Source organism: Passer montanus, unplaced genomic scaffold (genome assembly GCF_014805655.1).
Source record: "Passer montanus isolate IOZ18808 unplaced genomic scaffold, ASM1480565v1 scaffold11, whole genome shotgun sequence".
NCBI classification, from domain to species: domain Eukaryota; kingdom Metazoa; phylum Chordata; class Aves; order Passeriformes; family Passeridae; genus Passer; species Passer montanus.
The window spans coordinates 22,537,796-22,564,825 of record NW_024357613.1 but is presented as its reverse complement, the minus strand read 5'-3'; the positions used below and the strand labels follow the sequence as shown (position 1 = coordinate 22,564,825).

Sequence of the window (27,030 nt, the reverse complement as noted above, 5' to 3'; positions counted from 1 at the left end):
AGGCTGAAGATGAAATTTTCTGTAGACAGCATTTACCACCAAGTCTCCTCTGAAATTTTAAAGAAATAAAATAAATTTCATCCAAGAAATAAGGGATTGCCCAGGAGAATGAAAACTCTAGATAATGTATGTCTTCCGGAAGGAAGAGGCAAAAGAAGCATGCTGCACAGAGACCAAAGTGTCTTGTGTAGCTGGCAGGGCTCAGCACAGACTGCTCCAGCAGCATTGTTGTGTGCAGGTCGCGCTCCAGTCTGACAGTGCCCTGAGGCCAATGTGCCCAGAGTGATAAAAGTTACTAAAATAATCCCATCTCTGCAGGCTGCAGCTGAGGTGAGGACAGGGGGATAGGTGCTGTCTGTGCAGGAGAGGGTGTGGGGCATGTCCCAGCAGGCTTTCAGTGCTCCTCAGGGATGGGCATCAGCCTGGAACTGCTGGCCCGCAGCCCGCTGAGGGGCTGTTATCTTGTGCAGGCACAATTCACACAATTAACTGATTCACCTCTGGGCCAGGTGAGATCCTGATAGCTGCTGGGGGTGCTACCTGTGCTAACAAGCTTCTTCAAAGGCAATAAGTGTATTAATAATAAAAACTGAAGCCACCCATGAAGCAAGCAGTGCCTGGAGAACCAAGGATGCCAGGAACACCTTAGGATGAACAGTCAGACTCTTCCACTGCCTATAATTTAACATTTCTACTGATTTCCTAGGGTGACAAGGCAGCAAAAGCACTGCTTCCCAGGAGCATTCAGTGGTTTAGCACAGAGCAGCACTGCACTTAATCCTGTCATCCAGATTCTTCGTTGTTCTTGGAAAAGACACCAGAATACCACAGGAGGAGCTGGCCTAATTGCTTCCTTTCATTACCATCTATGGATGCTTCTGTCAAGCTAACCTTCTTTACTGTCTGGGCTTCTTTATAGCTCCTGACCTTCAGCCTCATGAGAGGGTTGGAGATACCAGCTTCATTGTCCACTTCCCCCATAGTCTATTTTTTAGCCCCTTTTTTAGCACTCTCTGCCCATCATGGTCATTCAAAGTAGTTATTCTTTTCCACAACTAACCCTGCTGCTCTATCTGAAGTGCAGTTTTTCAGAAGAATGTTTTGGACAGGGTATTTTCTGCTTCCAACAGACCAGTGGCCTTTTTTTTATTTATTTAAGATTTCCAGGTATTTTGTTTCCTTGACAGTTGAGTTTTATGTTATCTACTTCTTAATTCCTATAGCAAAGGATTCTTCTTTTTCTGCAAAGTAGATATGGCATAGAGATCACCAAAGACCTATAAGTATCCCACGTCATTCCCAGTGCTCTGTTGGTTTTACCATCTAAATAACATTTAGCAGAATATCTATAACACCTGTGGTAGGAAATCACTCCTTATTCAACAACATTAGAAGAAGTAACAGAATTACTACAAAAATTGCACGGTCTCAAGTCATTTGCTGGGCACAAGAGAGAGTTAAACAGGTAATGTTTTTCTAGACTTCGTAGTGGCCTTTAATTAGTGATCAGACACTGAAACTTGTATAGTAAAGTTTTCTTCCCTTGAGGCCTATCTTTCTTTTTAACCCCAAGAGTAGAGTTGTTTCAGGTCCCCAGTCCAACAACACCTTGATCTTATTAGAGCAGAGAGGGTAGAGCAGTCCCTTCTGTCAGTGGTGGTCACGCTTCACCACCATAAGACAGTTGTCTTGGTGCAGCATCCCTCAGTCTTGGCAATTTTATCTCAGTCCTTTGGATGCCAAGAGAAAAGTGGCAAATCTGTAGAACACAGATTTCTCAGGCCCACGTGCATGGCCTGTGAATTTGTGTGTAGAAGATGCTTCTGACAGGAAGGCTGGATTGCCTTCCAGCTGTGATGCCCAGATAGACAAACCAACACTGTCGGAAACTGCATTTCCAACACCCGAACAATTACAGCATACCCAGCAGGATAGGACTCCCTTCAACATATTTGATTAGAAACAACACAAACAACACAAGATAACCACAACCATTTTTGACTGAGTACTTAGAAGACTAGCACCTGAAAGCTATAGGAATTCAATTTTTAAATGCTTTTTCCACTTGGAAGCAACCACACCAGAAAAAGGAAAGTTGATACAGAAAGAAGGCACAGACTTTAAAAATAGATAAAAATGAAAAGTAAAGGAATTAAATCTACATTGTGAAGGACAGTACCAATCATAGTGTTAGTGATTCCATAAGAGTCTCCATCTTCACATTTTTCACTTCTTCATCTACGGAGCAGGTTGCAAACAAAGGAGAATTCTTATGAGGCAAAGCAGGAAAAAATTAACCAAAGGGTAAAAGTTCATATTGAATCCAAAGCCAATAACCCCCCAAAACAAAACCATAAGTTTCCTTTAGCCAAGTACTTTTATTGCTCAACTTGTGTAAAATTGCTCTATAATTAGAAAAACAATGAAATAAGTTTTTACTATTTTTGTTATAGTACATTATTATTTTCTGATAAGAACATTTGAGAGACCTAAAAAGTTTTTATGTTTATGAACAGACTTGCAGAGTTAAATAGCCTCACCAACAAAAAAAAATATTCAAAAAACTAGGGGATTTTAAAACACTAAAAGTATGCACATTAGGGTGCAGAGCCAGTTCCACTTGCAGGGTTTGTAGCAGCCAACAGCATGAAAGAAGAGATTAATTGAGAGACCCATGAAAAGGATTCTAATGGCACAATGCAAACTGTCCTTGAGGGTGAAAAAAAATTAAAACAGATGCTTTGCAATAAATGTGAACTCGAAATCATTTTATTACAGCAGTACCCAGAGAGTTTCTTACACTGTCTCTTGTGTTATACCATGTTTTTAACATCAATCTTATTTAAGGTCCTATACATACCATACACTAGGATAGTCATTTTAGCATTATTGAGGGTGACTCCTAGCAGGATGGCCTGGATATAAACATCATTAACAAAGCATCTGCTCTTGGCCAGTAATAGAGATAGAATATGAAAACAGACAAGCGTTTGATTATATACTGTAAGGCCAACAGACTGCACAGAGATATTAGTTTGGGTCTCAGTGGCAAGTTAATGCTGTCAGATCAAGTGAATTAATCTTCATTTTGTTCTGTTCAAGCTGGCCAGGCACAGCCAGAGCCACAATGCTACTCTGTTGGGGTAGTTTAAATCTCACTAACTATGAAAATGGTCTGGGTGGAAAGGACCAGCCTGTGGAGGCCCATGAAGGGCCTCTACTGCTTTTTTGTATATGGATGTACTGGAGACTGCTTGTAGGAGCAGGAGCTCACTCCCTGGGTTAGTCTGGTGAGGGCACTGCAAGGAAATAGACATGGGGCAAGAGGAAGAAAAAGCATCAATGTCTTTCCAAACACTTTTGTCTACTTTAAAAACATGAAAAGCCACTGAAACTGAAGAACTTTATAATGAAATAAAGGCTCTTTAAAACATCACAGGATATTTCGGTCAGTGGATGCCATGAAATAATAACACCATGAATTCACAGTCAGAGAAGTGAAAATCATCCAAAAGGTGGGGCCACTTTGAAGGACCCTACCTGTGATCACTGTGCACCAGCGCTGCGTGAAGATGAGAGCACTCATCCCATGGCAGCAGGACAGACCCAAGAGCTCTGCAATGAGACAGGACAGAGCGTGTGTAGGGGCTGTGTGGAAGCAGTCTGAAAAGCCCAACTTGCAAATGTAAAGCATCTGTGTCCTTCAGCTGAGGGCACTCATGGAGCCAGTGCTACTCTGCTGGAGGATCACAGGGTACCTTGTGCAGGCCAAGAGAAGCCACTGAGCCATGGGAGCGGAGACACATGCAGACAGGCACTGCCTTGTGGCAGGATTTCAGGAGAAATCCACATGGAAGAAGTGAGATGGTATAAAATCCATTTGCAGGCCTACAAATGGAATTTGAGTAAGTATGTGCAAATCAGCTGTAGCTCACTTAGCTTTTTACAGTGCTGATGTACTGGAATTTTCAAATACATTTTTCTGAAGGAAAATTAATAAACATATAAAACCCCTCATCTGAGGGCATGGTATGGTAGGCTGGTATCCAGCAGTCCCCATGGTGGCACAATGAGCACCATGGCTGCAGCTCTGCACTGACCAGAACTGGGACCATTCCACAGCACTCAGGCCAGATGCCATGGAGCAACTCGTCCTTACCACTAAATCCACCCACCAAAAGGGAGGTGGGGTGAGGGGAGGCACTGATTCCCACACAGTATTAGCACCAGACGAAGACTGGTCCCAGCTCCAAAGCTGTGCCCAGGAATTGCATGTGAAGGCAAGAATTGGGAAGGTTTCTGGTGTGATTTTGGCCTGATTCAACATCTTAATGCTACAGATGGGACTGGGTACCTGTGCTCAGGCATTGCATAAGTACTGCCATGCTACAGTTCATCTATATACTAAGCTGTATGCAAAGACCATATAAATCTTTACTGGTAGATGCTATATGGAGACCAAAATGTTCCTTGGTGTTAATACCCAACTCCAGCCATTGCTATAAAATAGTGAAAATAACAGAGAAATATGAAGAAGCAAATTCAGTGTTAATTTTTTTCTTTTTTTTCTTCAAATGTTCTCTGTAACTTGAATAGTTACCTTGCTAACCAATAAATTTCACCTCTGGACTCGAGGAATCAGTAAAAACTGTAGCAAAAAATGCCAGCAGCAGACAGACCAGTGTGATAGCCTAAGGAGCAGTGTTCCCAGAAAACAAGGGAGTTATGGCTCGGCATACCAGCAGAGTCACTGCAAGGTCAATGTACCTGAAATAGTTTTCTTGAATTTCCAAAAAAAGTTGAACAAGGTCCCTCCCGAAGATCCACAATAAACAAAGGCTGGTGTTAAGGCAAAGGGGACAAAAAAAACAACTATGTTTTAAAGGGTATGAGGGCAAAATGCAGAAATAAAACAAATACCAACTTTCATATGGAGGTTATATTAGGGAACTGTACCTTTCAATGTAGTCATAAAGTGTTTAGAAGAAGAGGCAGCTTAACACAAGTGAAAACTTGGTGATGAGGCAATGCAAGGAAACATGAGAGTCAACACTGAACAGCCAGAGGATGTCAGGGGGACACAACTTTCCCTGACAAAAAAAGCTTCCAATCAGCAAGTAACGTTTAGCAGTACAATGAGATTGGTAAAAGGACCAGGTAAGCACTCATCGAATTTTGACCGTGCCTGAGGGCACGGCAGAAGGCAGCAGCAGAACAGGTCATAGCCATGCTCTCAGATCAACACTCTTGTGGGTAACTCTAAGAATATAGCTGAAAAAAATAAAAGTTATAACCCTGGCAATGTAACAAATTTTATTTTTAGACAAAATACAGCTCTCAAAAACATCAGTGGTAATGGAAATTTCTTTATGAGACCCACCTCTGCCCCTATTTATTAGTATGTCAGTGACTAGAATAAAATAGTATTTCTTGGTTTTATTCTATTCAATTGACCTAGGTTAGAGTGATTTTAATCTCTTCTTCCCTGGTTACATCTACAATGCATCACATGATCTTATCTCCTTATCTCCAGTTATGCTCTTGATCCTACTTTTCTAAACAGCAGTTTCATTTGCCCTATCTCTGTTTCCTGGAACAAAGATTACTGTTCCTTCTGCAACATCTCTACATAGGAAGGATTCATATTCACAGAGAATGCTGCTTCCTGATGGAAAATTATTTTCCAAGACATGCTTAGGTAACTGAGGTGCAGCACTCCATCAGGCAAAATATGATCTCTCAAATGACCTTCAAGCTAAGCAGATAACTAAGAAAGTACTAAATGTAGGATCCAAACACAGGACTTCTGTTCCTCTCACTACTGTTTCTGAACTCTGTTGAAATTCAGAACTCTCTTGCTAGAAATTACCATTGCTCACATTTTAACAGCAGAATTCGAGCAGCCCAAGTCACAGATGATTTGCAGCTGGATCCCCACATTTTTGCCAACAGCTGGACCCTTGTATCCCTCGAATTTTACAGGCTTAAGCTACATTTAAGAAACATTCTTAATGTAAAGACTGCAGAACCTGGCAGAGATGCAAAATGCCACCTGCCACATTTATGAAATTTATTTGCTTTAATCCCATATTAGTCTCCCATAGTACAAGGAGAGACGTGTTAGTTATCCAAGATTTGTTCTGGTGTCAGAAAACAAAAGCATGTACACAGCTCACATGAGAGTGAGGGGGGAAAATGAACATTTTCCATTAGCAAATATAAAAACAAGTGCATCTTTTGTCTTCTCTTGGAAGAGCATCCAGATTGGGCTAGTTTATATGACATTCCTGGAGGGAGCTGCTCTTGCAGCATATCAGACCTAGACATGAGCCCCTGAAACTAACACTTGCCATAAGTGCTATGAATTCTTTGTTTTCTGTATTCCAAGGGATCTTTTCCCTAGTTTGCTGATCAATAGTATCTGACAATGTCCAAAATCTAAAATGTTCTGCTTGGAGAGGAATGACACCAGGGGTGGCTACATCAGGCTCAGCAATGTGAGAACTTCCTCCCCTCCACAGCTGAGTGCTGTGCCCGGCTGGCTCCCGTCCTGGCAGCTGACCAGGCTGCAGAGCAGCACTAATAGGCATTTTGGGTTTTGTCCTGCAACATCTCTGCATGAAGGCTATTCAGCACAGAGGCACTGCCCCAGTAAACACCCTCTCTAGTCTGCATTGAAACCATTCCACACAAGCTGAAGTACACATTAATCAGGATTCGCTTCCAGAGCAATCCTGTTAGCTTAATTAAGCCTTCAGTATCCCAAGAAAAACAATCAGAAGGAGAGCAATCCTGCAAGCTGGGAGAAGAACCATCTTTCCCCAGTCTGCCCTTACAAAATAACTGATCTAGGATTACAAAATACCTCTGTATGCAGCAGCAAGACATGAGAAGTGTGTCAAGCACAAGAAAAATTATTATAAAAATTTGACATGACAGATAAACATAGGAGACATTAACAATAGCCAGTTTTTCATAGCCTACTCAGATCCCTTGGATAAGAGTAGGCACATGATTAACCAAAAATTCTAGCCAATAGCTGATGTTATTTCAGCATTTTTCAAATGCTTCAACTAGAGCCTTGTCAAAATAAACGGTGGATTTGTGCAGTATGTGCTTATATGGCAAGGTTGATCCACAGTGATACTATTACAGTGTTGTAAAGCATAAAATCTAGTTAATGGTTTCTGCCAAACCATGAATCAGTTGCAAAATAGCAACCCAAAGCATGTTCTTTTTTTCCATTCTCTAATATTTCTTCACAGCACAACCCAAACAATTGCTCATAATTAAACTGATTGGAGGAGCAGACACTGGCAGGAAATACACTGCTGGCACTGCTCCAATAGCACTTCATTGTATTGGATTTAGAACAATTGCATCAGTTCCTTTCATTTTGCAAAAAAAGAGGAGGGGGGCTGCTTTTTATCTTTTGCTCTCTCTGAACAAAATCAATGCTTATCAAATCTCCTGAAGCAGATTCACCTATTTTTAATGAACAGCGTTAAGTGCATCCCTGAATACCCTGCTGCCTTTGCCCATCCTCTTCACTTTCTTTATGGATGCTTTGTATTATTAGACAGTATCCATCAGGTATTTTTTTGAGGAAAACATAAGTAGATTAGCCTTTAATAACAGAAGGACAGAAAAACACATACAACAAGCAAGCAAAGGTAGAGTGAAACTGGAGTCCACATTTAAAAATAACAGGACTTGTGACCTCTTCTTCATCCATGGAGCAAGAGTTCTGGGCACATATTACAGAGGAGAATAACATCCCACAGCACTGTAGGGAAGCGAAAGCCAAGCTTATTTCTTGAGCAGACTTGTACAGTTTGAACAAAATTTGGACAGAGACAAGGAGGTTGCTGATACCTATAGAGACAAAGTCACAAGAGCACTGCATAAAACTGAAACTGATCCTTCTACTTCACAGCAGTTTTGTGCCCCAGACTAGACTTAACACTCAGCATTTCCTGCACAAACCTATAAGCATTCAGCCCTATTCAGAGTACCTACAGCTCACAGTTCTGCACACAGATAGAAGAGTCTTTCAGCCAAGTAAATGATCTGTATTGCAAGAAGCCTTGTTTTCAGTTCCCTTGGCCACCTTGACAGATTTGTCTTCATTCTGCAGTGCCTGGTCTCCTGGGCAGCTCATAGAGTAAGAGGATGGCTTGTCTCTACAGCAGTTTCTTGCTCCCAGCAGAACATGGGCAACTTTGGGCCTGCACAGAGGCCAGTCACAATCTGGCAGTCAGTTAGATATTAATGCATTCAATTAAAGTGCTTTTTCTCTCACACATGCCCAGCAATGCAGCACTTCCCATGAATGGCTGTGAATGGACCTTTGAAGAGGTTCTCACAGAATGAATGTACCTCTGTTTCCCTCAGCTGCTGAATAGAGGGCAAACTTGTTTCAGAAATATAATCTATATTAGTAAATTTCTAAGTGAGATCTGTGCATTCATATCTCATTCTTTACCCATACAGACTTAGAAACAAAATCCAGAGTGTTTTTGTGGGGGAAGGAGGGAGAAAAACCTACTTGTGAATAGAGTACTGTGCAAGAAGTGAGGAAGATAAGGCTTGCAGCTTGCCTTCAGCTAATCCCTTTGTATCATTGTCCTTCTCTTTCATGGTCTTAAGTCTTGCCTACCTGTATAAACATCTCCCTGGCAGCCATAGCTGTGGCTGATGCTCCTCAATATTCTTTTCGTAGTAAATATTATAAATATCAAATATCATTTAAAATAAGAATTCTTCTATTGTAAGATGAGGTTACAAGTCACAGAATCACAGGATTGCTGAGGTTGGAAGTGACCTCTAAGGGATCATTTAGCCCAGCCCCCCACTCCGAGGATGGTCAGCTGCAATATGCCACTCAGGACTACAGCCAGTCAGGTTTTTAATGTCTCCCAAGGATGTCAACGCCACAGTTTGTCTAGGCACTCTCTTTCAGCATTCAGCCATCTTCACAGCAAAGTCCCCAAATATTCTTCCTGCAGTCCAACTTCAGCACATTGCCTTTCCTCCTTTCACAGGACACCACTGGGCAGAGTCAGTTTCCATCTTTACTCTCCTCTCTGCCCCAGTCAGGGAACATCTCCCCCCCTCTCTCTCATTTTAATGCTGCAGTCCTTTCATCACGTGGTTATTTGCTGGTCTCCCTCTGCCACCCCCATGTCTTGTACTGGGAAGCCCAGAAGTGGACAGGGCACCCTGCCCCACCAGGACTGAGCAGAGCAGAAGGCTCCCCTCCCTCATCCCATTGGCAAAGCTTTTGCTGGTGCAATTCAAGAGGCTGCTGGACGCCTGTACCAAAGGACACACTGCTGGCTCACATCAGCTTTGTATCTACCAGGAGCCCCAGCTTTTTTCCTGCAAAACTGCTTTCTATCTGATCAGACTCCAGCATATTCTAGTGCTTGGATTTACATCTTCCCAGGTGGACAACTGCATACTTACTCCCTTGGGTGAGCATTGTGTGGTTCCTGGTCACCATTTCTCCAGTTTGTCAAGACCCTCTGAATGGTACCACAACACTCTGGAGTATCAGCCACTCCTCCCAGCTTCACATCATTTACAAAGCAACTTCCAGACCCAAATATACATGGAGTGGATTGAACCAGAAGAAGTTTGGATGGAAAAATTTCCTCACAAACATATTTGTCAAGCACTAGATCAGGCTGTCCAGAGAAGTAGTCACCATTCCTGGAGATATTTAAAAGTTGTGTAAATGGGACACTTATGGACATGGTATAGTGGTGGACTTGGAAGTTCTGGATTAATGGTGTGACAATTATCTTAGGGGACTTTTCCAGCCTAAATGATTTTGAGACTCTAAAACAGGAGCAGAAGTACATTTTGACATATGTCATTACTGAATCTTGGTTGCACAGCCCCAAAGCTGCTTGAGGCCATCCAGACCTGAGAATCACCATCAGCTCACCTGCCAGAGGCACAGAGGGGCTACTGTGCAGAAAGACTATTTGTCTTGTTTGTGCTGCATCATGCCATTCTCAGTCATGAGAATAAATCAATTACATGAGAAAAAGAAGGAGAAATAGCAGCTGCTTGTTGCAGAAATGCAGCAGCTCTGAGACACAAGTAAAACAACAGCATTTTAAATTGGATGTTTTTTCATTTTAGGCACAATCTCCTTTTGCAGTTTATCTTTCTGCATAAGTAGCGTGCCTACTTTCTATTTATAACTTTGCAGGGAAAGAGTCAGTGTTTTGGTTTTATTAGAACACTGTTAGATCAGAAACATTCCAGAGCCCCAAACTAAAAGACAAATTCATATTCATGTTTGTGTTTCCCTTGAGCCTGTGCTCCCTAGCAGAAACACTTGATGGGCACAGTGTAGTGTAACTGCTGGACTTGGACATTTGTAACTAGCAAATGCCTTTTCCAGCAGATAATACTGTATGAGTAAACACTGACTTGTAGCTATTTTTAAATCATAATTTGAATTTCCAGATGATCCAGGATGTCTTTTCAGACAAGGAGGATTAAATTTAGTTTCCTAAACAGACATAATTAAATAATGTGTTCTTGAAAGAGAGGGATGTTCTGCTCAGGTTGAAGATGAAGATTAGCACGTGCCAAACCAGTTTCCTGATTTTCCAGCAAATTTCCTGAATATTCCCAGCCAAAGGGCTTAATCTGCTTCTGTTTCCTAACAAACCAGTTTCCTGATTTTCCAGCAAATTTCCTGAATATTCCCAGCCAAAGGGCTTTATCTGCTTCTCTGTTTCCTATCTGCAAAGGTGGCATATTCCTGCTTCTCTTCTTCCTACTCTTTAGATGTAAAATGGTAAGAGCAGAGCAGCACTCTGCGGAGGTTACAGGTACCGAAATGAGGGAGCAGCAGTGACACAGTAACCCTAATTTTTATTTAGGACATTCCCTACAAGGACTGAACACTTCTGTCCTGCAGACAGCTTTGGTACATACTGCCTTTATAAACAAGGTGCATTTGAACATCTGCTCTTTGAGCCACATAGAATTGCGCTGAACAATCTTCAAGAGGTGGTTTTTTTCTCTCCCGTCTCATTTGCTTTCTACTTTTCAACATCTCTTTGGAACAAGACTTAGATAACATGATATCTCAAAAAGAAGACAAAGTTTGGAAGTACACAGAGTGCTTATCCCATTCTAAATCAACCACCTGTTGGCCTGAGGAAAAAAAAAAGAAAAAAGTGTTTCAGTACATTTTGGATTCCATTCTCCAGGTGAACTGATATGCTAGGGAGTGATGTGTATGAACATGAAAATACATCCTAAGGCAGTCCATCAAAGATTAAACTGGCATTTATTTGGGATTTTTCAAAGCAGTCACACCTACAGATTTTTGCATTCTTACATTGCTTTTTGTATCTTGGTTTCATTCACCACAGGCAACAGAAGTATCAGTCATCATCATTTTTCCACCCAGAACTATGAAGTCCAAGGAAAAAGCCCCAGACTCTGTGAGCAAGAAACGCCATTCCTATCTTGCCAGCTCAGCTGGTCATCACTGTCAGTAGAGCTTTAGTGACAGAGGAATAGTGCTGGCAGAGTGCCGTAACCACTTCACCAAACCAGACAACAAAGAGTTAGATTTAGAGAAGAGTCACCATCAGAAGTGCTGGAAACAGAATGTGTTTTGTTAGACTAATGTTTATTGGAAGCACAGCATCACCAAAGCATTACTGAGGCAAACCAAGACTAGCCAGGAAACTATCATTTATGGTATTTTTCATATTTCCAGTAACTTGACCTTTTTTTTTTTTTTAACTGTAGAACAATCACCAATACAAGTGCTTTATACGGGTGTCTTACTGAAATAGCAGCCTAAGAAATGCCCCAGTATCATCCACCTGATACTCTGGCTTGTTTCTCTACAACATTTTGCAATATCTCTTTGAGAAAAGGGTCTCCCAATGTTGTTATCAGCTTGAAGAAGCACTGTCCATCTCCTGCTCTCCTCCCAGAACAGAGCCCTGCCAAATAGCTCTTGCAAGATATGACATCGAATGTGAGTCCTTCTTTTCTTTTGGCCAGTCTTCCCTCCTGAAAGACTAACTAAAGAATAACCTTGACAGAAAACACAACTAAACATTGACTGGAAAAAAATTAAATGGAACTTGATTTTTAGCCATCTTTCTCCTGGCCTGATCAAGTCGGTTCCAAGCTCACCCCACACCCCAAATGCGCAGAGCCAGGAAAAAAGTTTGTGCTGAAGGGCTTGGTGCTCTTGCTGTAATTGACAAGTTTGTTCTTCCTTGAATTTGACACTTATTTCAGAGTTTGATTAGGAACTATGCTTTAATTTGCTTTTTTCTTGGCCATGGCATTTTACCACTCTTAGAGACCATCTTGGACTTGGTTTGGAACTAGTACAAAACCTTTTGTTTTCAGGCACATGGATTTCAGCCTTATTTCTGCTGTTCTGAGGTATGAATAAATTATGCTATAATTTCTCTGACATACATTGTTAGCTAGATCTCTCCAGAGATAGACACAGCTGGTGCTCCATTCTGAGACTACACATGTGAGTTTACAGAAAAAATGCTTCCTTGCAAGTTAATATCACAACAACCCAATGATGTCTTTCTCCTCTTGTATTTTAATCCAACTGATTTTATCTCCAGCTCTACCTTCCAAACCATGTATACATCCAAATGACCTCAGTTTGGTAAGCTCATGCACAGGCATTTAATTGCAAAAACCCAGCAGCAAGCACAAAAACTGAATTCTCCAAACCATCAGTTGGTGTTAATGCAGCTGCCTAAAATACTGCCCATTCAACAGGTTATTCTGAAAATTTTTGGTAGTTTAACAATCATAGCATAATCTTTGCACAATTAATTTTTGGTTTAGAGTTTTTATTTAATTTTTTGAAAGCCAAATTAGATTGCTCTGCCTGAGCTCAAACTCCCTCAACATCGTTTGACTACTCAGCTGAAAAGATTTGCTTTTATTTATGTAGTACTGGAGACCATATCTTATACCCTAGAGTTCAATAGCACAGCATTCAAGGCCAGAGACTGACTTATATAAAGACCATATGAAAAGGCATCCTGAACACAGTAGGCCATATATCTAAGACAAGGAAAAGATTCCTTAATCTCTGCCATTTTGATAGAAAAACTCCAGCTGGTAATCCCCCTTTTTAGTTTGTATTGCTATTTAGGAAATTCCTGACTAATTGTCTACTTCTCCCGGAGTTTCACTGCAGCATGGCCTGTCCCATGGGTGGGAGGGGATAAACCCTCTTGCTGCTGGGGGTGAGCTGTGGCAGCTGTGACAGACCTTGTTCTCATGAAGGCAGGCCTCCAAGCAGCTGCCTGCCACCCCTGGCTGTGCCCACAGACACTTTTTGTTACCCTCTGCCTCCAGGAGGGCACTGTGCCCCAGCCCCAGGGCACCTCTCCTGCAATGGGGGAGAGGTTGGTGGTGGTAGCCTGGTGACCCTGCAGCCAGATGCAGCCTAATGGAGGATTTGGGCTACTACTGACCAGGGTTATTTTATCAGATGAGATCACTGCAACATTCTTGGAGAGCCCTGCACACATTATTGGAAACAGAGCGGGACCTTGGAGGGGAGGAGGAGATCTCTCACATGGAAAGCTTTAAAGCTACCAAATATAAAGTTCTCACTCAGGGGCTGAGGTTTCCAATGGTAATTAAGAAGAACTTTTCCATTAGCAAGTGCGGTGTTAAAATTATTTTGCATCATTAAGATCCTCCTCAGAAAACTGAAAAGATTTAATAAATCCTGATAAGTTAGAGGGGTTGGAGGGGGAGGGAAAGAAAAAAGAAACCAAGAGAGAGAAATTAATGCCCTGAATTGTGTGTAGACAACAAATTATTAAAAATAATTTCTTCATTAGTTCCTCTACTAGGTAAAGATAGCAAGTATATAAAACAGAAGTCCCATGCAGAAATGTGCACTGACCAAGTGACCTAATCAGTGGACTTAAGGAAGGCCTTCCAGCATCTAAAGCACTGTGATCATGTTCATCCACTTCGCAAACATCGGCAGAACTGATGAGGCATCACCTCCCAAGAGTCACTGCCAGGTCTCTCGGGAGAAGAGACAGCTCTGACAACGTGGGGCCATAACCAGGAGCTCCAGCCAGCTGGGGAGCTGGGGCTCACATACCTTCCTCACCATCTGGCCACAGGAAGCATCACTTCAGCTCTTGTTACAGAGCCACACACATGGGCTGGAAAATTCAGTTTGCTCATTTTAATAGGAAATGCTGAAGAGCTGTTGTACAGTTCAGAACAGCTATATTTGCAAATACACTCTGTGAGGAAAAAACAATAGCAGTGCATAGAAGCAGCCTCCACTGCAAGCATCTTGCCTTCTTTAGGCTTGCCCAATTTAATTGTGGTTTGTTTACTACATCTCATTATATTTTTACAAAAGAAATTACATTTGCTTTAACATGAATGTCTATGATTTGGCCTTAAGTTCCAATATAATAGACTGTTGCTCTGGATTCATTTCTCACTGGATAACTATTCAAAGAAATAGTTACTTATTTTTCTTCATTCCAGAAAGAGCCATTCATGCATGGCCACACTCAATTGTGTTTATTAAGAGGGCAAATAGGAAAAAAACAAAACAAAACACTACCCTACAAACAAACAAAATAAAAAAACCCACACACACACACAAAAACACCAAACAAACAAAAAACAAAAGAGAAACAAACAAAAAAAACCAACAACAACAAAAAAACCAAACCAACAACCACACCATGCTAATGAATACCTCATGTCTTTTGGAAAAAAACACTTATCTTCCTCAGATGCAAAGGACACTTGAAAGGAAGATAAACATGTCAACATGGTATTCTTTTCAATTACTTCAGTTTTTTAATGGTTTAAGTCTTGAGGCTGTGCATGATCTGCCATTGTCCCCTGCAAGATACATTCATTTCCCTTGTGCCAGTGGATCCCAGGAGGATCAGCAATTGGAAAACTCAAAGGTGACACGACTGGCAGGTGTCTTGCAGAGATAGATATGCCTGGGAGCAACACAGAGAGGAACATATCTTGTACATGGGTTTGCTGCTAAAGGATCCCAAGAATGCTCAAAAGCTCCTAAAGTATGAGAGTGATAACATGATGGGATTCTCTATCCATCTTCCATGGTTTGCATTTCCTGAATATGGCTAGAAATGACTCAAAATTGTATGATGATCCATGCTTTGCATACCCTAAAATACCTTTAGTGCACCAAAAAGGTGTGAAAGTAATAAAAGATAGAAGCGGAATTTCCAAACCACTCAGGAAAATCCCATCCAGTGTTTCTTAGCTTGAAATAAGCTCATTAATTTGGGGTGGGATTCCTTCTACTTAAACTAGCCATCTGAAGATTAGTTGGCTAGGGCTGAGCTAGTCACTGCAGGATGCCCAGCATCAGTGGAAAGCAATGCACACCCCCAGGAGATGCGATGAGTCACAGAAACGCAGCGATGCCTTTTTCCAGCGCACACGTCCAACAATGTGCACTTCAGGAACCTCTGAGCCAGCGTTTGCAGCTTTATGTTAAAAGCTGTCAAGGGCTCCATTGCAGAGACCTTTCCTCTGTTAAAACTGAGCACGTTCTCCTGCACTGTCTTTCCTAGCTTGCAATGTGCTATTTACCCTCAGCAAGCCCTTTCTTCTGATCCCCTAAGTGCTCACTCCTTTGAGACTTACTGATTTCTTTTGCAAAGCCATGTGGTCAGTCTCAACCTTTGTCCACATTAACTGATCCTTTCAAGGACTTTCAGGCAGCTTCTAAGGCATGACATCCCTTCAAAAGCTAAGCCAACTCTTCCATAATATATTTATTCAGGTTCCACTACTATCTCATTTATTACTATGTCTATCATTTTTCCAACTCTAAACCGATCAGTACTTCTCTTAAGCTTACCAGTATCTTTCTGGAAAAGGCATCCATTGTATATTAGAGTTTTCAGTCCTCTCATGCTCACACAGACAAGAGGACTCCAAGCAGCAGCTTAGCTACTTCAGTCTTTGGTGGACATTACCTAGCCTAAATTACCTTATTTCATTGGTTTGGTCTATAAAGCTTCACATCAGTGTTGCTTAAAGTCACATCCCCTCTTCTGATAAGCAAATGTGGAGTTCCTCAATATTTCATATTTACAAGCCTGTTTTCCTCATCCCACCCAGAGGCTTTTCATATACTTTGATATTTTAAATTATTTTTAAGTTATAGAGATATTTCTGTATCATGTGAACTCCTTGTCTTTAAAAATAGCCCAGACACTGCAAACTCTTTCTTAGATCCCTAGGTTCCCATTGTTCTGCCTAAAGAGCAGAAAGGTCTTTTCCAACTTAAATTATTCCGTGACTCTAAGATTTGGAAGAGCCAGGATCAAGCCCCAAAAAGAGGGGAAAAAAAAAAAAAAAGAATGGTACTGGATAATTTTCCAATTGTTGTAAAGATCATCATGACCCCTACAAAAAGCTCCACATCAGCTTTCCCTGAGGACAAAGCTATCACCACTCCATCTGCCTCCTCTCAGAAGAACAAATAGTATTGTAAATGCTGACAGGGTCTGATTTATAGGTTGGGGTTTTTACTCATATTCAACTATCCAAGTGCTAACACATGCATTAACACTCATACTTACTCAGCCAGGATTCCAGCTAAGTTACATGATTCACCTTCATCCTGCTTTCTTATACCCTTCCAATGGAGAAAGACAGTTTGAGCACCCCAAGATGCAATTCAGACTATTTAAACAATTTCAGTTGATCAGAACCACTAATAAATTATGAAAAAAACAACCCCCAAGATTCCTTTAGCTTCTGGTCAGATACTACTTCATTTGCAACAGCAAAACTCTGAATAATTCTTTACCAGAGGACTTAAAAATACCTCAATACTATCAGCCACCCAGCATTTTTGTGCAAGTTACAAAGAATTTAAGGTGCTGCCTCATCCATTTCTGAAGAGCTTCCTTTTCCTCTGCAATGTTCCCATATTTAGAAAATGTAAGTTGTTTTTTTCCAGAGATGAGTAACCTACCTGCACTGTTAAAAAAAAAAAATAAAAACAAAACAAGCAAATAAGGCAACCATCTCTTCCACCTCAATGTGTGTAAACAGGCTATTCAAATTCAGCAGAGAAAACAAGTTTCATTAGAGAAGAACATTTTCGTTCTATAAAAGCCTACTCACCTTGCACAAGTCTATAAACCTCCTAATATCACCCCTCCAGTCAGGGCAAACCTCTAGCTAAATACTTCTCCAGAGTGAGCTCAGGTGCCACCAAACAGCCTGAGAATGGGAAACACCTGGAAGGAGTTAGGGCAGCTGGTGTGCAGGGAATGAGGCAACGCTCATTTTCCACCCCTGTGGTCATTCACAGAACATTAAAGCCAGTGCTCAGCAATGTGTCTGCTTGCCACACACTGGAGGAACACACAAGTGCTAGAGCCCCATCTCATGTGCAAGCTGTGGGGTGCTGCTGGCCCTGTCAGAGCTGTGGCAACCATGGGTCCAAACCCTGCTGCTCACTATGGTATGGCAGAGCTGCTTGCAGCAGTTTGTTTTTATGAAATGCATTAGTTTCTAAATTAAGAATTAGGATAACCTCATTTGTATGCTTTTGTAAAGAGATGTGCTGGAGGCAAAATTACTGTCATTGATTGCATTAGCATGTAAGAAGCTCACGCTACACCTTAAATGAAGCTGAGGATGCCTAGACCAGGAGGTATCACTAGATCACTACAGATTTCATCTGTAGATTGTAGAAAATTTGTGGAAACTTTCCCATTTGGAAGGCAGCAGAACAGAAAGGCAGAGGCTGAAAATGAAAAAGCCTAGAACTGAGCTAGTTTTTTAAGTGCTAAATATACATTATTCACTTAACAATATGGTTCCCATAGCCACAGGCTATTCAACCCTTCTTCCCAGCCCATCACCTCAGCTCCTTCTCTGTGCAGGACAATCACAGAATAAAAGGTATAAGAGTCTAGGCCACACTAAGTTGTAATTGAATCATGGTCACCTAGCAGGCTGATGAATTTATGATCAACTCCTGTTGTTAAAATGAAGGTAATAAAAGGGCAAAAACCACATCTCCAGTGATGAGTTACATAAAACCTCATGCAACTGAATGAGGTGGAGATGTATTTGTAGTGCTGATCCTTCATCTCCCATTTATGCTGGTACCAAAGAAGAAATGCTTTTTAATTACAGAAGGATGGATATTGAATACCACTAATTTCTTTACAAAAATAGTTCACTAAAACTGTGCTACCTATCACTTACCATATGCTCACAATATGCCTTTTCCATTAAATTGTGCAGATCCCTCCTAGGGTCACAGATGTATAGAGCATACATTATTTATTTTCAGACTTTTGTCAGTATGACCTTTGTATGACAGGCAACAGAATTTTGAAAAGTCTCTTAGTATCAACCTAAAGCAGTTAATTTTGGGAAGAAGTTAATTAAAGTGTAACATCTGGAGGCAGATTTAAGTTTTTAACTGAATTCCAGTCCTATTTCATTTGCTATTAATTTGGTTTCTGACACTGGATGATTCTCTCCAGCCAATAAATGATCTTTTCCACTCTACCAGTCCCATCCTCCCCCATTTTGCAATCACTAGCAAGTCACAGTAATCTACTCTGTCCTTGGGTGTTAGCTGGCGTTGGATTTCTCAGAGGCTGGTCACCCATCTAATATTTTTATAAAGTTACAATGTAGTCATACAAAAAATTCCATAAAGTTGCATAATTAATGAAGCATTAAAATATATTTGAGCTAGGGCTGCAATATAAAAGGTGCTTTAAGTAGGTGCCAACACTCCCTCCTGTGTAGGTAGTTTGCTCTTGGGATACAAAGTATTGCTCTATGTATGTACCCTTGCAAAGGAGTTAGATTTGTCATCCCTACATCCTTGAACATCAGTGTTATGGTTAAAAAAATGCAGCAAGAATATTCCACTGGGCACCACCACCTCTTTCAGTCAAACAGTCCATGCAAGTGCCCAAATCCTATCCTTTTCCTTTCTTTTACTTACAAGTAGAGATATTTCAGTTATCATCTGTAAACACTGAAAACTACCCAAGGGTGTTGGGCGTTTCAAAAAGCACCAAAGTCATTCTGATCTATTTTAATCTTCTAGGAGAGCAATCACTGGATGAATAGAAGCAACAGGAGAGGTGAAAAATGGAAAGATAAAATAGTGCAGCAGAGACTGATGCTTCAGTAATCAGTAAACACTTGTGCTGATTCCCAAGCCAGGTAGGACCGGTTGATCGTGGCTTTCTACAAACCTCTGTACAACTCTGTGTTGAAGGAAATCCTGATACAAGTGGATTTTGATTGATTCAATTATCTTTTGAGTATTATTTTGTTTGTCTGGCCAAGTCCCACACAAGTCTTTCTGATATTATTTGAAAGTTCTAGGGACTCTGTCCTTACTTACCACAGCATCTATCCAGCCATGCTACAGCACTCCCATTTGAAACTGCACCTTTTATCCCGTGAAACTGAGCTATTAGCTATCCTTTCAATGAATCCATGAATGGCTAGAATATTTCACTGACTAACAGAACAAGTGAATTACTCTCTATGCCTTTTATACATGGTATATAAATGACACAAATAATTGTCGACACACAATAATTACATATAATTTCATATGCTCTGATATGTGCAATTTAGTGTTTTATTAAACAAATACAGTAGCTAACCAAAATCAGATAGCTGATAATGGGAAATAACATTAAAGCCTGTGTTCCTATGGTAGTTATTGGTCATCTGAAATGGCATATGCTCTAAAACATAACACAAAAAATTACCTTCCTGTGAAATAAGAAATACAATAGAAATAAAGTTAAGGGACATGTTTATTTCTGAGCTTTCTGCAAGCAAAATTGCTTTGATACAAAATGAGTTCAATGATACAGTGCTACCATCCACTCAAGCAAAAGAAAACCTCACATTTACATGAATGCACTTTATATTGATATTCTTACAGAATAATAGTTCAGATATCCAGAATGTGTCTGGCCTCATTGAAAGCAATGGCACAGAAATGCTGCAAGGTATTGGAGTATCATATTGTTGGCAAGTGCTTAATTAACTCTGTGAGTTCTCTGAGAGATGCTGTATAAATAAGGGTACTGTGAATGTGTGTTTGTATTCCTTAGTAGTTTTGACATACATTATTTAGTGTTTGTTTAGTTAGCTCAAAATGTGTAATTGTGTCTTTTGGCTTTCAGTATTCTCTTTTTCTTTTTTAAAGAAAAAAATCATGAGGTATCCTTTACTGTTAACTAATGACATAGTGATAGGCCTTTTTTATTGAGGTTGCAGAGACTTACTGTACATTCAGTACACTGTACATTCGGCAATTATTTTTAGTGTACTTTCTACATGTTACTGTGTACAACTGTTAGTTTACATTAGAACTCTTCCCCTTCTCACAGGATATGGCAAAACAAAAAAAAATCTGACAAAAATTATACACATAAAATAAGAAGACAAATACACAAATAAGGCCATCTGCAGAATTAAAAATCCACCTCTTGCGATATTTCACAGTAATTTCTACAGAATATTTTACATCTTATGAACTTAAATATTTAATGCAAAAGGAAAAGACCTTTATGGAGCCAATCATATTATCTCTTCAAGGACTTGTCCGATTTGCTGGCTAGTGGCCTCCTCTGGGGGGTTGGAATTTTAGAAGGCTTGGCGGATCCTGGCCGAGAACCTGCTCGGGGTGTCGGCCTGCTCGTAGCAGGAACAGTCTCTGACATATCTGAGCACACAGACTGGATTTCCGAAATGTCAAAGTCAGACGCGTCACTGCCGCGGCGGCTGCTTGACCTGCTGCCAGCCTTGCTTCCTGCTCGGCTACCAGGTCTGCTTGGAGTCCTTCTGGTGTCTAGAAAGAGAGAAGGCAACCACAGGATTAAAGGTAAGGATGGAAAACCTGTGCAGGTCTTTCCTAGGTCTTTGGCAACCCCATAAATTCCTCATTGCACAAACTAAACTTTAGACGTCTGCCAGGCAAGCTAAATGATGCTGTGTCTCATACTAAAGAAAAGGAAATGAAAGATCAAATGCTGACACATAGTTAATTCATCACTGGCACATCTTATTAAAAGTGCATTATCCTGGCAGCTTTTCTTGACTTCCTAGACATGCAGTGTACCTTCACTCAACAGCCAGAGCCTTTATTTCCCCTGCCATTTTCTCAGCTATTAATAATTTTAAAAAAAATCAGTATCTGGTCTCTTCATGCATTCATGATTTCTAAGTATAGGCATCTTGGAGATGCAAATGAACATCCCAACATTTAAATGTGTACCACTCTTAAAAAAAAAAAATTAAAATCCATACAGATGAAAGCTGCATGTAAACAAGGGCAAAGTAGACATCCTGCCCAACAAAGGGCTGAGAAGATGAGCTCTCAGCATGCCTGCTAAGTAAAAGCCTGCCCAGACAATGTGCCATAAAGAAAAAAACACAACAAGGAACCTTAAACAGAAAACAATTCATGTGGTTTTTCATAATTTTCCAATTACTTATTAAGTATTTTTGATCTTCACAAATCTGGTTCCCTGTATGTATGAAGAACACCGTGTTGCAAAGCACAGCTTCACTGCTTTCTATTTTTGTATACTGCTTTTAAAATCTCTGTGGGATATTCCATTAATAAGGCAATCTACAGATGCTCCCTGCAGTTCTTCCAAAAGAAATGGACAGTCATGACTAAGTGACCCCTTTGCTCCATCACAATGGAGAACAACTTGAATATTGTGAAGAACTGGATCCTTTGAGTAAATGCTTCTTCCCCAGTTCCTTAGGCAGATACATTGGAGGTACCATTGTCAAGAAGATTACAGTCAGGAATTCACACATCCAGAGCTGAACGTGTGAATGCAGGGCCTGATTATGTGCACCCTCAGCAATGGGCAGACTGTACGACTTTTACTCCTTCCCACTCTTCTGACATCTCTCCATTGAACCCCAATGTGACCTTAAGTACTCAGGTGGAAAACAAAGCAAGTGGTAGATCAATCTCTGAAGTCAAGACACTCACCTGCAAACTGAGCTCTGACTCTGGTAGCTGCTGTTGACAGGATGCCACTGTCTTCTCCTGAGTGGAAACCCTTCCCTGATAGATACCCTGGCAGTCTGAGTTTACTTCCTTGAATTGGTGTTCCCTAGACAAACCAAAACACAACCAAAAAATGTTTTTTTAACTGAAGATAAGGACTGGTATTAGGGGCTACACAGCTTAGAATATGATCATAACATTCACTGTGAATCTGAAATATTGGTTTAAGCCTCTATGGGCATAATGTGAAGTTTAGAATATTCCTTTAACAGTTTGCATTTGAAGTAGTCCAAATGTAAAACAACAACAAAAATAACATTTTGACAGTCTGCTTAACATTTTAGCATCTTTGTGTGTATTTCAACACATATGAAGAAAGAAAAAAGCTACCTTTTTATAATTAGTCAAGCAGGTAAGATTAGTTGATGGTAAATACTCAGATTTAATATCTGCATAACTTGAATTTCCACCATTCTGGCTGTACTTATAAGTGATGAAAATATTTTTGAAATTGAAGGAAGGCTACCAAATTTCAGAAACCTTTTGCTAGGAAGAAAAAAAACTCAAGCCAAAACAAGACAAAACAGAAGAAAGGGCACAGGACTAATTGTAAAAGTTCCAGCTGTCAATATACTGCCTTACAGTGTCTCTACTACTCAGTCTTACCCTGCCTGCTTTCTTATTTCTGAAATGAGTCTTGATTTACAACCTACCCCAAATAATGAAATTTCTTTCACAGCCACAAAAATTGAATCATCAGATCTCAAAATGAGTATCACTCACTAAATAAGAGGTGTATGCAAATAAGAGGAAAACTACAATATTCACAGTAATTTAACAAAACAAAAATACATAAATATTCAAAAATAAGAAAAAACAGTGCAGTGATGAATGCAGTTTCTGGAGCGGCCTGGATCCCAGGAGCCTGCATTCTGCGTCTTTGATCCCCATACGACTGTAGGTAGAATTAGGTACTGAAAACCAAGATCCAGAGAAGTGTGTTGGAAGCTGCCTTGAGCTAAGAACAGAGCAGAGGCCTGGCAGGAGCTTGCCTGGCAGCTGCCAGTTCAGACCACTTCTGGCACTTCTGAACAAAAGAGTGCTGAGACGCTACAGAGCAATCTGCTGGCTCTGACCGGGCAGGTCACGGTCACAATATTAAACTCTCATTAAAACCAAGTACAGTGCTTGACATACAGCCAGCCCCACCCTGGGAATCTCTGCTATACAGACACTGCTTGGGGAGGGTAAGAAGAAAGAGAACACTGTCACCTTCACTGAAGCTGCTGCACTCTGGGCAAGGCATTGGGATAAAATCACCACTGCGAAAACTAAAACTAGCCTGTTCTTCAGTTTTGCCCTAAGCCCAAATGCAGTTTATATATAAAATGAATAACTGCTCTCTTGGGCAGTAAATGCTGCAGAATGCCTTAGAAATTCACTGAACCTACCCCACCCTAACCATTCTGTTTATAATCTTAAACCACAGTGGTTTACATAAAAGAAACTCACTGAAACTACTGGCAGTTGGAAGAGCAGATAAGAAATACAGTGCCCTATATGAAATCAGGCCAGCTGCTTTCCTGTCATTGTAATTCAATGAAAACAACACCTTTCCATGTCTATAAACCCTTTAATGTACCATCAATTAATCTTTCACTGCAGTTACCAGCTAAGAGATGAAAGAAAATACAGGAATATGTTAGAAACTGACAACTGACTCAAATCTGTGCTGTTAATCAGTCCAAGCCACAGTCCTGTGTGCTTGCAGTGCTGTACCCACAGACACACCTGCAGTGTGCACAACAACACTCTCAGAAGAAAGGAGGAAGAAGTTTGTTGTGCATCTTTGAGAAAAGCCATGCTGAGGTTATGAAAACTTCACACCAGAAGGTGTCACATGAGCAGCAATAGGCATCAAAGTGCAGATTTGTGAAAAGCAGACACAACAGAGGGGGTGGTAGCACAAGCTTCTCTTCTCCAAGCCCTCCATCCAACCCAGGGCAAGAGTAACTCCCACAAATGACACTTCAGTGTGCAGCCTGATCCTGCAATCTTTTCACTGACTGTAATGACATTAGAGCAAACACTTTGGCTTCAAGCCCCTTTACATTTTGGTCATACAGCCAAATTGCCAGCATAATCCTAATTGCTATACTAGCAATTTCCATGTAAGCCATGCTAGTTTCCTGTTAAGTCATCAAATAGCTATCCTGTTAGAGCAATGATTGGTCACTACCCCCTTAAACAAAACTTTCAGTTGTTGTAAAGATTTATGTATCACAGAGACTTTTTTGACATCTTCCTCACTGTGATTGGGTATTTCTTATTTAGTGGTTTTGCACTAGAGGTCATGATTTATTAATCTTGTGTCTGCAGTTCAGAAACATTGTAGTACTTAATGAATTCAAAGTAAACAATTTTAGGAAAGAAACCTGCAAAGTAGATTGAATGTTTTATTTTTCTTTTTAAAAAGTATTTTTCCACATTTACTCAACCATTTCATTCCATACTTTTCTGATTTATTAAGCATTTATCTTTAAACATTAGCTCATTGAGGCTATATTGAGGCTAAAAATTAAAAAGAAACCATGAAAAATAGAACATTAAAAAAACCAACAAACCAAACTTGGGGGGGAGGAAGTAAGAAACAATTTGACAAAGGTCTAAAACAAAGACTATGTATTAATATACACAGGATGTTGCAGCTCAGAAGTACTGAAACTCTAGTGACTGTTAGTGAAGTGACAGTTTTAGTGAAGGAAGTCATTAGACTAGAATGTCTGTCCTTACTGTACCTCTGCAGATGACCCTTGATAGTCTGAGGATTCTGGTGGCTTAGAAGGAGTTGATGTTTTGCTGTTTGTCAACCATGGTTTACCATAGTTGCGTGTTAAATGATGTGGTGTCTGTATGAAACAATGGTAAATCAAAATGTAAAGGACAGTAGAAGAAAACTGTGTCATGGAGAAGGATACGCAGGCTTTCAAAATCTCAGTAGAAATAAAATCTAAGCAGAAAAAGTTAATGACAAATGTTCCAAAATGAAGAGATGACTGAGTTTATTTTTCAAGTGAAATGGAAAGGTTTGTTGATCTTTCAGAGCAGTTCCCAACCTGCCAGTTAGCTCACGTGGCACCTTAAACGTAGAAATTCTTCTACTGCCATGTTGCAAACAAATAGTAGAGAAAACATATTGAAAACACTCTCATATCCACCTCAGACTATGAAACAAAATGAACATACTTTTTCTCGATCAGCTAGAGAAAGCACCAATATTACTGGAGTGAGGAAAAACCCAAAAATTCAATCTATATCCCATTTGTTAACCAGTGCAGTTTTGTAGGTTTCTCCTTACCTTCGGTGTACTTGTAGTAACAGCCTGTGGGGCAGCTGCCTGGCCAGCCTGACTTGACAGAGAAGTAGATCTGTTGGGAGAAGCACCTCTTGAAGAGGGTCGTGATCTACGGCCCCTTGGTCGGAAAGCTGCCATGCTCTGGCTGGCACCATCTGCCAAAATGAATTTTTCACGCAGCTCCACGTTCGTCCTCCCTTTAGCTGCAAAGAGAGGTGTTCGTTGACTCAGATATGAAAGCTGTCACGAGGCTGTTTATTGCCATTTTTGCCATGCCAACTCCAACACATTTTAACAATAAATAAAATGCATTACTGTGCAATGCATTTATTTTAGACACAGAAGAGTTATGTGCAGGACTCACTTATTCTAATACTTTATGCCAGCAGGAATGAACCACTGTCAAAGGAAGTCAGCGTGATAATGGAATGCTCAACGTGCTAAATCATTGTTAATCAATCAACTATCAATACATAGACACAACCTGATGGGCAGTTTTGCTAACTCTACAGCTATTCATAATAAATAATACTTGCTTGGATGTTCTAGAAGAAATTACAGGAAAGCAGCAAATATATTTATTCAAAACTATGAAGTTATGTAGTTTGGCAACATGCAATGATGAACATAAAACCCAAACTATGATGAGGTAATTGGTGGCTAAGCACTCACACACACACACACAAACACACATACAAGAGAATGTTCTGCATGAATAAATGCAAGACATGTTAGCATTTAACTGTGTCAGTGTGAATGGCAATTGTTTTTGAAACACTCTTCAAGCGTGTCAAAAAAATTAGCTTGCAAAGCACCAGCCCATGTAGGAACATGTTAAGCTAAATATGATGGGTGAAGCATATAGCTAAAAGTATACATATATTAAAAAAGCGGGAAGGAAATTAAGAGAGAGAAGAAGAGGAGAAGGAGACAAAGAGAGGGGTTTGCCAACCTATAGTAGGCTGAGTGGTAATTGAAGAGTTTGATTCCGAACGTAACATTTTACTCCCGTGATGATGAACTAGAAAAAATGACACAGGACATGGGTCACATTAAAGAAAATCGTTAGCAAGAGAAGAAATCAAGTACAGCAGCTGCATATGCGAGAGACTTGGAGCACCAGGCCAAAAGACAGGACTTGAGCAAAAGCTGTCCCTAAGTGTTCTGAGGTTGAGTTCTCAAGGGTTTCCCAGGCAAAAAGGAAATGGCGTTTGGACAGACTCGGCTACAGTCCCAAGTATACTTGTGTAGCAGCGGTATTTATCTGCTGACATAAAGAAGTAATACAAGCTAAGGAGATTTTATATGACTAGGTGCAGTACTTTTAGAACTGTTTATGACAACAGTTCTTTGCAATGATTCATCTGAATGCACGAAGAGCACTTGGTGGAAATGCAAATTTTCTAGGTGAAGTGGTTTAGGAAAAGTTTGAACCTGCACCACTGATTTCAACCAGGCAAGGATTAGCAATGCACAACATCCAGTGATGTTGACTTTACAGAGTCATCTTACAGGTATTCTTTAGACCCACTGTGTTGACATCTGCTCACATATACCCAAGAAAAAGGGTCCT

The 27,030-nt window shown here is 40.5% G+C and overlaps 1 protein-coding gene across 9 annotated transcripts in view; it reads right to left on the bottom strand.

Annotated features, from left to right (window-relative positions):
• Nucleotides 1–19,671: 19,671 nt before the first annotated feature.
• DST (dystonin) overlaps nucleotides 19,672–27,030 on the bottom strand; it is a 291,855-nt gene continuing 284,496 nt past the window's right edge. For 3 of the 9 annotated variants that reach the window (XM_039726416.1, XM_039726422.1, XM_039726430.1), the window contains 4 exons: nucleotides 25,461–25,660; nucleotides 24,901–25,011; nucleotides 22,085–22,208; nucleotides 20,658–20,923 (listed from right to left, as the gene is read on the bottom strand). In XM_039726416.1, coding sequence (XP_039582350.1) covers nucleotides 20,658–20,923; nucleotides 22,085–22,208; nucleotides 24,901–25,011; nucleotides 25,461–25,660 — 701 coding nt within the window. Of the gene's footprint in view, nucleotides 20,924–22,084; nucleotides 22,209–24,900; nucleotides 25,012–25,460; nucleotides 25,661–26,409; nucleotides 26,479–27,030 lie in introns of all 9 variants that reach the window. The other 6 variants (XM_039726411.1, XM_039726407.1, XM_039726446.1 and 3 more) reach the window with 4 other exon arrangements.